The 11,825-nt window shown below is 29.1% G+C and overlaps 1 protein-coding gene across 1 annotated transcript; it reads left to right on the top strand.

Moving 5' to 3' along the window:
• The first annotated feature begins 3,746 nt into the window (after positions 1 to 3,746).
• On the top strand, positions 3,747 to 11,825 carry LOC107010834. The gene is made up of 4 exons (XM_015210104.1): positions 3,747 to 3,782; positions 9,593 to 9,859; positions 10,560 to 10,712; positions 11,742 to 11,825. The coding sequence occupies exons 2-4, from the start codon at positions 9,617 to 9,619 to the stop codon at positions 11,823 to 11,825; spliced, it is 480 nt and encodes a 159-aa protein (XP_015065590.1). The 5' UTR covers positions 3,747 to 3,782; positions 9,593 to 9,616.

Genomic DNA, 11,825 nt, shown 5'->3' with positions numbered 1-11,825 from the left:
CATTGCCTCAAAACAGTGCAAAACATACCCACAAGGCATAAACCACAAATAAGGTCACATGAAAGGTCTAACAGGGTAAAAGAGTTCTTAAAGAATTTTATCCATAAATAAGCTAAGCCAAACCATTTTTCCAATATTTTGTTTCTTGATTCTAATTAAGATAAATCGGATTAAAAAATAAGTAAAATGTTCGATGGCCTCACAATTAAGTAAAGGTAACATGAGATATGAAAAACAGGAAAACAAATTATATCAAGAAATAATCAATTGTAAATAATTATCCACCACAGTAATTAATCATGGGTCAAGTACTTAATCTAAAATAATGATTCTATATTAGCTCCTCGGACACTAACAAGACTACTTAATTGACTATCTCTAGTCCAATCAAAAGCATTAACAACACCTGGATATAGCTATACAAGTAATACTTTTTCTGCTGAAATGGCTAAAATATTTTTATTAAAATAAGTTTTTAGAAAATGATAATTTATGTTTAATTAATTATTTGAAATGTATTTTTAAGCACTTTGATAAGCAGACTATGTCCACCATCCTCACATGAGCTTAGCTCTTGAAAATGAAGGAAAATGGTGTAAGATTATTATAAGATCCAATAGATGATACATGTAGAGTTAAATGTAAATTTTTGTATTAAAAACTACAAGTATAAGATTGATGGTTAATAAAGACACTGTATTGAAAGAGGTACATCAGAATACAGTGTAGTTTTTGGTGATACTTTAAAGTTACAATTTTCTCTTCTTCTTATTATTATTTTTTAATTTTTTTCATACAAGTAGTAAATTTTGCTTATAAGTTTTATTTAAAAAAAATTGTTATAAAGAAATAAAATTGAAAGCTCATTACCCATTTGAGGTTTTATTCATAATTTATGTCCTCTTACCATGTACAAGGTTCAATAATTTTAATTATTAATTCAAAGTTGCAATATAGTATGAAAAAAGAATAATAGTTTGACCCATTAAATCCGCCTGACCCCTTAGAGGCAAGGGTTGGGCCAGCTAGTATTTTCTCAAAACCCCAACCCCTAAATCAAACCTAAGGATAACCCAGTCTTGCCTAGAATCGGGACCATTAAGGCAAACCTTTAATGGGCCAATTTGAACCCAACCAGCCAAATAGTTGGGTTAAGTTAAAATTGTTAAAAAAAATTTAAGAAAAAATTAGCAAATTAGTCAAATAACTTAACTTAATTATAGAAACCTCCATACTTTATAAATATTAGTAAAAATGTAAAAATTTCATTATTTTAGAAAGGATTGTGTATCCTAATTTACTTCCTTTTTTATCTCATTTTAATTACAAATTTTCAAATAAATCCTCTCTGATATGTATTTAAAAAAATGAAATATTTTCTCTCTCTCATATTTTCATCTTTCAAAATCTGCCTCTCTTCTTCTTCTTCTTCTTTTTTTTCCAGAAAAATATATTTATAAAGATATTCACACAATCCCTTTTATTAAAATATGAGTCTTTATCTGTTTTTCAATATTTGTTTTATGATTTTATTTTTGTATAAATCGTTCAAAATTGTTGTTTGTAGTTGAAATCACTTTTTCGGTTTGATAAACTCTAGATCACTCTCCAATGGTAGAATCTAAGAAAATTACTAGATGTATTCAACTTAATCAATAATGTTCTGTTTTTCAAATATCACAATTGAAACTTAGAACACAAATGAGGATAATTTTGTATTTTAATTTGTTTATTTTGTATTTCAATATCACTTTGTATGCAAATAAGTTCTATTTATTTTTAATTTTGTATTCATCATAATGGTATACCAACAAAGTCACATTTGCATTTCAACTTAAGTGAGTCTGTATTGTGCTCATTTTGTATTTCAATCTTAATTTTCAATGACAAAAAGTTTGTATTCTTTTTCATTATGTTTTCATCATAATTGTATACCAACAACTTTTATATTTTATATGTTCACTTTACAATTCAAATTAAAATTGAATATCAAATTGTGGTGAGTATTTTATTGTGATCATTTTGTATTTAATTCTCACATTGTATTCAGAAAAGTTTGTATTTTTTGTGTTCATCATAATGATATACCAACAAAGTCAATTTTGTGTTCCAACTGATGTGAGTATTTATTGTGCTCATTTCGTATTTTAATCTCAATTTCAATGACAAAAGTTTGTATTTCTTTTTATTATGTTTTCATCATAATTGTATATCAACAAATTTTGTATTTTATGTGCTCACTTTACCATTTAAATTAGAATTGGTATTTTACTTGCATAATGAAACTAATATTGTATCCTAGTGATCAAAATTGTATTACATAACTGCCAAATATATATTTCTTTTATTTTTATTAAAAAAAATTACGAATTGTATTCCAATATAATCTAATCATTGCATATGAATACGATTAAAGAAACAATACATGATTCTAGAAAAAGAATAGCATACATAATGAAAATACTACAATCTGTTGAGGTTGATACAATATTCTAAAAAATACAAATTTTAAAAACGCGATTTAATCGAATTCAATTCAACATAATTGAGTATTATCAATAAAAATTTAAAAATCGATACTAGAAATTTGATGAACAGGTAGGATGAGTTCTTTGTGTTTATTTTTTTGAATTTTTGTTACTTTTGAATTTTTGTAACTGATGACACTTTTAAACAATTGTTCCTATTTTAAAAAATTCTCTCCCCTAAATTTCTCCTTTTTGTTAGTCAACAATTATATTCTTTAAATAAAATTTAAACAAGATACATAATAAATTAAATATTTGACATTTTTACTAAATATTAAAAGTGTTGACAATGGATCCTATTAAATATGAAAATATTGACATTTTGAAAAAATTCCCTTTTTTTAAGTCATCCAAAGCCTACTAATTCAAAAGCCTTACGTGATTAAGCACATTTCCATATTATATACGTAATATTTTTTTGTTTGTTTAATTATGCGAATTTATCGATACATCAACAAGTTTCAACCTAAAAATTTATTAGTGGATTCGATGACCATTTATCACATATTTAAATTATGAGATGCATCTCAAGACAATATTATTGAATCATTAACAAGCTTGACATGTAAAGAGAGAATCAAATGAATTACCTCTTCCTTTTATTTTCTTTACTTTTTAAGTAAAAATCAAAATTATCATAACAATTAATAATTTGTTTTGATTTCAAATTTACCTCATACATGCTAAAATCATAGATGTGAACAAGCTCCTTACTTGGAGAAACTTTAAATGAGAAAGTTTGACTTCACGTATAGGATTGTTTGGGGGAAAAGAGGACTAAAATAGGCAAGGGAAAAAAATTATGGAGTTACAAAATCTTTGTGTGTTCACACTATTTGGCAAGAAAAGTGAAATGACAATATTGCCCATTACATACATATAATTTGACATCAAAAACCCTATTGATTCGAAAATCTACCTAGTATCCATCGCTTCTCATTTTAAGAATAAAAACATATCTCTATTGTCTCTTGAAATATAACGGGCAGTTAGAAAATTGAGGTCATTTGTCTTTATGTTCTAAACAAAAATAAGATTTGACTATTTAAATAATTGCCTTTATTACTTCAATTGTAATCTTGTCAACTTAGTACACTTCAAGGGAACAATACATTGGCAATAAATCCTACTAATAGTTTTATGTGACTTCTTCAAATACCCTTTTCAGAAAATTGATACACTCTAGAGAGGAGAAAAATGGAAGAAGAAATAGTGAACAACTCTAATTCATCCCCTGTTGAAACAAATGAGCAGGTACATACGTATATATGTGTAGTGTTACTAATTTTCAATTATTATTTTTTGTTAGTTTTAATATTCTAGAGTTAGGTATCTTATAATTAGATTTTACTTGATTCAAAATTGATTGTTTATTTCTATGTTTTTGTGTGAGATTTGATTCCTACCATTTTGTTTATGCATTTGTATTTCAAAGGAAATAGAAAATTATTTTTTCCCTTATGTAGCGTTATTAATTTGATTGTTGATTAAAAAAAATTTGTGTTTCTTTCTATGGTTGCTGTGAGACTATATGTTTGATAGCCTCTTAATTGATTTGTATAAAAGATAGTGGATTTTCAAGAAATTGAATTTGAATCCACTATGTGAAGTTGTGTTATGAGTTACGATTAATTTTCATAAAAATTAATTAAGAAAATAAATTTGAACTTAATTAATTACATTATCTTGTTTTAAACAATTGATCTCTGTGACATTTAGAAATGATAATAAATAGGAAGTTTTCCTGACTAATTTCATGAGAGAATTACTCTATACTGTTATTTTAGATTTATTTTAATCATTAAATTCAATCTTGATTTTCTATTTCAAAGTCTTTTCTTGATAACTTTTTCATGTTAGATACTTATACATGTCTTTACAAAATAAAAGTTTTTTTTGACAGTTTATACCACATGTCTAGTGGTTTTTTAATTAATAAAATAAAATTAAAACATTCTTAGTTAGGATTAGTATAAGCAAGAGAAACTAGACCTTATTTTCCTATCCTAATAAGATAATAAACCTCCACTATTTATTAGCAAGCATGAATGAAATAAAAGTTAGAGAACACTAGGTCTACTATGATTATTCATTTGTTTATTGCACTTTTATGATGATATGCCTAAGTAGTGCAAAATTATAAAAGAGAAAAAGAAAATTGAGTCATCAACATCGAATTTTCTTTTATCAATATATCGTAACAATTCTTGAAATGATGTCATCCCATTAATTTTGGCAAGAAAAAAAATTACAATTTTTAGGCAAGTGTTAATGTGTAAAAGGATGGAATGTCTCATTTTCTTTTCATGTTATAAAGGACGCGAGAGTCGTCGTGTGTTTTAACGACTTGTTTGTATCGTAAAATTAAACATGTAATGATTTTGTGATTTTCACTATAATCTACTTTGATGTTATGTGCATTTGTTTTCTCTAATGGAATCTAGAATATGTAGAACTTTCAACAATTTTGTATTCTAGTTGTTCATTCTATTTCTTTTCACATTAGAAAGGGAGCATTTTTTACAACCTAGAATGAAATGATCATTTTACCCTTAATCATCCCGTGAAACCCTATTTTTGATGTTTTTGTTTAGTTTATTCTTTCAACTTGATTCACGGACTTGATATGAGTTTCTCCTTTTTAATTCAGTCCATGTACTTTGAGCCACTAGTAAAACTTCAACAACACTCTTAACTATATCAAACCAACTTCCTATTTTCTACAAACACGCTTTGCAGCTCCAAAATGCACTTGGCTTGGTTCTTGCATGAATCTGCATAATAAACTAGTAGCAAACATAATAAATGACCTTGTTGAAGTAAGATATAGCAAACTTCCAATCAAATTCCTACAAAATGAGCTATAAACTTTATTTTCTCCATCATCTTTTCTAAACTTCTCATTTGCTGCTAATGGTATGGCCACATACTTGTAATCCATCATTTTGAATTTTTGAAGAATACTTTTAGTATACTTCTTTTGAGAAATGAAAATTTCTTCTTTGACTTGAGAAACTTCGATGCCCAAGAAATAATTTAGCAACCCAAGATCATTCATTTCATTAGCTTGCATCGTATTTTGTTTGAAATTTTGCATCATCTTTACATCATTTCCTGTAAAGAGCAAATCATCCACATAGGGACAAACAATGATAATGCTGCCATGTTCTTTCTTCACATACAAAGTGGTTTCACTTTTACTTCTCTGAAAATTATTTTTCAGAAAGTATGTATCAATTTAATTATACTAGGCTCTTGGAGCTTGCTTCAGCCCGTAAAGAGATTTTTTAGCCTATACACCTTTTCTTCTCCCCCTTGAACAAAAAATTCTTGAGGTTGCTCAACATAAATTTCTTCATCAAGTTTTCCATTCAGAAATGTTGATTTAACATCAAGTTGAAATATCTTCCATTTCTTTTGTGCAGCAACAACAATTACAATTCTAATTGTCTCAAGACGAGCAACTGGGGATAAAATTCCATAAAAATCAATACCTGATTTTTGCGTGAAACCTCTAGCAACCAGCCTTGCTTTGTGCTCTTGAATATCTCCTTCCTGGTTGAGTTTGATTTTGTAAATCCATTTTAGACTTACAACTTCTCTTTCTCTAGGAAAAGTCACAAGCTCCCAAGTATTATTTTAACCATTCGAATTTCTTCTTCCATGGCTTTCTTCCAAACATCATGCTTTATTGCTTCTTCATAATTTTCTGGCTCAACACCGGTAAAATTACACCTTTGATAAATGTCACTCAACATTTTTGTTCCTCTTGGAGGCGGTTCTTTTTTATCTGAATCTGGGATTTCTCCCCCTTGAGAGACACTTCATCTTTCTCATCCTCTTCTTGATTTGAAGATATGATAGAAGTATTCTTTATCTTTTTATCCTCCCAATTTCATGTTGTTTTTTCATCAAAAATGACATCTATACTAACAACAAGTTTGTTAGTTTTGACATCGAGAATCCTATATCCTTTTGTAACATCACTATAACCAAGAAAGAGACATTTTTTACTTTTTTCATCCAATTTTGTTCTTTTCTCAGCAGGTACATGAGCATAACAAATACACCCAAAAATTTTAAAATGACTTACAGAAGGTTTAAATCCACTCCAAGCTTCAACTTATGTCTTGTCCTGTAGTGCCTTTGTTGGACACCTGTTAAGGATGTGAACTGTTGTATGCACTGCTTCTGCCCAAAAATATTTTGGCAGCCCTTTCTCATTCATCATAGTTCTAGCCATTTCAACAATTATTCTATTTCTTCTTTCAGATACACCATTTTGTTGAGGAGTATACTCTGCTATAAGTTGCTTCTGAATGCCTTCATTTTTGCAATATTCTTCAAATTCTCGACCTGTGTACTCACCTCCTCGATCACTGCGAGTGGTTTTGATGCTGCATCATTTTTGCTTCTCAACAAGGGCTTTAAATTTCTTGAATGTAGCAAATGCTTCTGACTTTTCTTTCAAGAAATAAACCCAAGTCATTCTTGAGAAATCATCAATAAAGATTAGAAAATACCTTTGACTTCCAAGAGATGGAGTCTTCATTGGTCCACAAATGTCGGTATGAATTAGTTCCAAAAGTACACTTGCTCTCCAAGACACCCCTTTTGGAAAAGACTTCCTGTGTTGCTTTCCAATTATACAACTTTCACATGTATCCACCTCAGTATGTATCTCAGGAAGGCCTTGCACCACGTCCTTTTGCTTGAGAAGCTTTAAACCAGAAAAATTCAAGTGACAAAATCTTTTGTGCCAAAGCCATGAATCATCTACAATTTCATTTTTAATGCATTGTAATGAAAATGCAAAGGGAAGTTTCTTTCTATCATCTTTACTTTCACAATGACTTGATTTTGCTCAATTTTATCATAAATCTTGCAATAATTATCTCTAAACACAAGAGAATAACCATTTTTCATGAGTTGACCAACACTAAGCAAATTTTCTTCCAAGTCAGGAACATAAAGAACATCATGAATTTGCTTACCGCTTCCTTTCATGTTGATTGAAATAGTATTTTACCTTTCGCGTAAACTATGGCTCCATTCCCCATCTTCACTTTAGTAGTGATGATATTACTAATTGAGAGGAAAGCCTTTTCATCTCCAGTCATGTGATTACTACAACCACTATCAACATATCATTCATTGCTTTTTGTTGAAGCATCATATTTAGAAGCAAAGAAAAGGTTTTCTTCCCTTTCTTTCTCCTGTTTTTCACAAAAATTTGCTTGCTCCTGTTTCTTGTGCCAACAATCCTTTTCAACGTGGCCAAACTTTTTACAAAAGTTACATTGGGGCTTGCCTTTGTGCCAATATTTTTCTGCATTGTGATTAGTCCAAACTTTACAAAAAAGACTAGAGTTTTTCTCACCTTTTTTTTCAACCTTCTTGGAAGAACCATCATGATCCTTATTCTTCTTTGGCTTGTGATTTTTCTTCTGATGATTTTTTGAGAAATTTTGAGAATTCTCATTTGTTTTAGACTGGAAAGTCATCTCTTTGGGTTGATCTTCACGAAAAAATCTTCGCTTTTTGTGTGCACGAATTGTTCCAACTAGCTCTTTGATGAAAAGCTTAGAAAGATCTTCCGTCTCCTCAGTGATAGCAACGATGTACTCATACTTTTCTGTGACACTAATTAGAATCTTTTTCACAACTTGTTGGTCAGAAATTGTATCACTATGATTTCTCATTTCATTAACAATATTCATGACTCTTGTGCAATATTCATCAATTTTTTCAGATTCTATCATATTTAAATTTTGAAACTCTCTTCTAAGAGTTTGAAGATTTATAGTGCGTACCTTTTCGTCACCATACACCTCAGTTTCCAGAAAATTCCAAGCTTCCTTTGCAGTCTCACAAGTAGCAATTTTTGCAAAATATGCTCTTGAGACTCCCATTTGGATTTTGCTCAAGGCTTTTGCATCTTGACGATACTTAGCCTCAAGATTTTTCATCTTTGCTGCTGTAAGATCACCATCGTTGTCTGGCTCTTCAAAGCCATTTGCAACAATAGTCCACAAACCTTCATTTTTCAAATGTGTTCTCATTCTTATCTTCCAGTATTCAAAATCAGTTCCATCAAAAAATGGAGTAAGAACAACTGAAGAATCAGCACCTTCATTTGTTTTGAATGTCATATTTTTTTCTTCACCTAACCCCAAATCAAGAACGAAAATCTGCTCTTGCTACCAATTTGTAGGAAATATGGAAGGAAAAATAATATTATTAGAAAATGCTCAAGTTTATTATAGGATACTTAAGGCCACTTGAGATGATTACAATCATCAACTACATCACTATTTATATTACTCAAAATAGAAAACAAAAAGTCTTGCACAAATAACTAAATACATTTATCACAATTTACTAGATACATGTACTACGAAATTCTAAAGAGACTTCTTGAAAAACTAAGAGACAATTTCGGAAGACTAAACGTTGATGCATTAATTTCAACGTTATTGTCATGCATACTGTCATTAATGCAGAATTTTATGGAGATGTTTCTCTTTGTGCTACACTGAAAGTTTTCATATTCATTCTTTACCATAAAAGGTCAAGAAAATCTTAATATACATTTCTGATTATACATAAAATGTAAGTATATGTTCTTAGAACTTAGTCAACTAGAAAGAAGTGAAGTTTTAGTTTCTCCTAAAGCTTAAACTCTAAACTAATCAATTGATTGGATTTGGTTCATTCCTATACAAGCCTTAGTTGAATTTTAAACCTTTGAAGTTCATTAACCTTCATCTAAAAATTGTTGGAACATATACTTTACAGTTAAAATATTTTATTTCTTCATAATTCTTTTGATATATGTATATATGATGACTTTATCGTTTCAAGTATATTTACTATTCAAATAATGAGAAAGATTGTTTCAAAACATAGTTAGCTGAATAAGTATTTATTATCTTCTTAACTATGTATATTTGATAATAATATTACTTCAGGTAAGATTACTATGTTTAAAAAGTGAGAAAACTTTTTTGCAAATCAATCGAAAAAAATATCACAATCTATTATTATAATGATTATACTTGTAGGGAAAATTGCAACCTAGCGGGAAGATGCCAACATGGCTAGGGCCATTGTTGAAGAAGACATTCTTTGGGACATGTTCGGTGCATGGTGAACTTCAAAAGAGTGAGTTGAACAAGTATTATATCACATGTGATTCAAATTTATGCAGGTATTGCATCTCTACAAACAAACACAACAATCATGATCAGCTAAAGATTTATCGACATGTTTATAAAGACGTTGTTCCTCTCGAACAAATGGAGAATTATATTGACTGCAAGTTAATTCAGGTAAATTTAAATTATTTAGACAGTTACAACTAGAAATGAAAAGAGACTATATTGATTATGAATTGATGTTCTGGACGTACATTAATTTATTTGAACATTTGAGTGAGAATAAAATATTAGTCGATGAAATATTTGTACATTATTATTTTGAATGTCATTGTAAATATTATTTATTAATACAAAAATGAGATTTTCAATTCAAAGTAATAAAATATTTATGATAAAAAGTAGATAGTTTTTTATGCATACAAATATAAAATTTATACTTTTTATTATAATCTTCTATGTTAAGTGACAATAGATTCATAAAATCACTACTAATTTTTTGGGGGGCCTTTGTCTAAAAGCAAGTGTTTTACTAGCTCTATCCTCTCATCTCTTTATGAACCCACTAATTAAGTCATATTGTGGGTAAAAGTTTGCAAGTCTATCTATTTGTTTGAAGTTGAGCTTGAACATAATCGCTAAAGTTTTATCTTTTTATGTTAAAACTAATTAAGAAACATATGAGTTGATTTTTTTTATGTTTTTCTGAAGTTTATGCACATATCAATTAAGTTTAACTATTTCTGTTTTAACTTCATGCAAAAATATCTGAACTTTAGTCATACATTACTTTAAATATTTTCATTTGAAGTTAAGCCTAATAAAGAATTTTATATATATATATATATATATATATATAATTTTCTATGTGCAGCCATACAAATGCAACAAGAAATGGATAATTTCTTTGAATCCTCTGCCACATTCTAGGTCTGGCTCATTAATTGCTGGAGATCCTACTTGTCTCACTTGCAAAAGGAGATTGCATGACCCTGAACGGTTTCAATTCTGTTCCATTGCTTGTCAGGTACATGTATCTCCCTCCGTTTCAATTTAAGCAGTTGTTTGGCGATGATTTTTATTTTATTTTTTAATAGTTTTTTGAAATTGAATTCTGGAAATGATACTTGGTCGAAAATAATCTCTATTTCCAAGAGGTAGTGGTAAGATTTGAGTACATTCTACCCTTTCCATACCTCATTTTTTATATTTCTCTAAAAATATTGTTGTTGTTGTTGTATAATCCTAGAAAATAGAATGCTGAAATTGAAAAAATGCACTCCCTCCGTCACAATTATGTGATATTATTTCACTTGACATGAATTTTAAGAGAGAAAGAAAGATTAGAAATTTATGGTCCAGAACAAATCATAGATGTTTGTGTTGCTAACAATCTCTCAGTAAAGATAAAATGAGTATTTTAAAGCTAAATTGTTAGTAAATATAGAATTGTATAATAATTTTTTAAATTGGCAAAAAACGAAAGTGTGTCATATAAATTGGAACAAAGGAAGTATACTAAATGTTAAGAACCAACACCAGTCCCACATGGATTTTGATTTCATGAAACCAGTTTGCGTCAAGAAGAACTAATAATATCAAAGGACCTTCACAAAGGTTGATTTGAGATCCGTGCCCAAATAGCAACTAGTCTAAAAGTAATAGAAGTTGGAAAGATAGGTTAGGCTTGTTGTTATGTGAAAGTCTAATTCTCCTCATTTCTCTTCTGAAGTGTCTGTATTTTATCATCTCCCTTCTTCCTCCAATCAATATTTAGTATTTCTTTCGATATTTCTATATGTTTGTATGGGGGTTTTGATGTTTCAGTTGTTACGTATAATTTGTGAATAGTAATTGAACTTTAGTCTTAGTAATATAGTTGAGACGTGATTATTGTTGTATTGGATTTGAGTTCTTTACGCTAAAAATAGGGGAGAGATGAAAAAAAAAGTAATGAAACACTTAAATTGAGACAGATGGAGTATTACTATATCTTTACGCTGTCAATACACATAAATATTTTTGCGAATAGCATATGTTATGATGAAATTTGTAGGTGGAAGCAAAATGCGGAAAGATTGCTGAGATGAAGCGAAAGTGCAAGAGGAAGGGAATTCCTCACAGAGCTCCTTTAAAATAA

This window comes from Solanum pennellii, chromosome 2 (assembly GCF_001406875.1).
Source record: "Solanum pennellii chromosome 2, SPENNV200".
NCBI lineage: Eukaryota > Viridiplantae > Streptophyta > Magnoliopsida > Solanales > Solanaceae > Solanum > Solanum pennellii.
The sequence above is the reverse complement of the archived record's forward strand: the minus strand, read 5'-3'. Positions and strand labels throughout refer to the sequence as shown.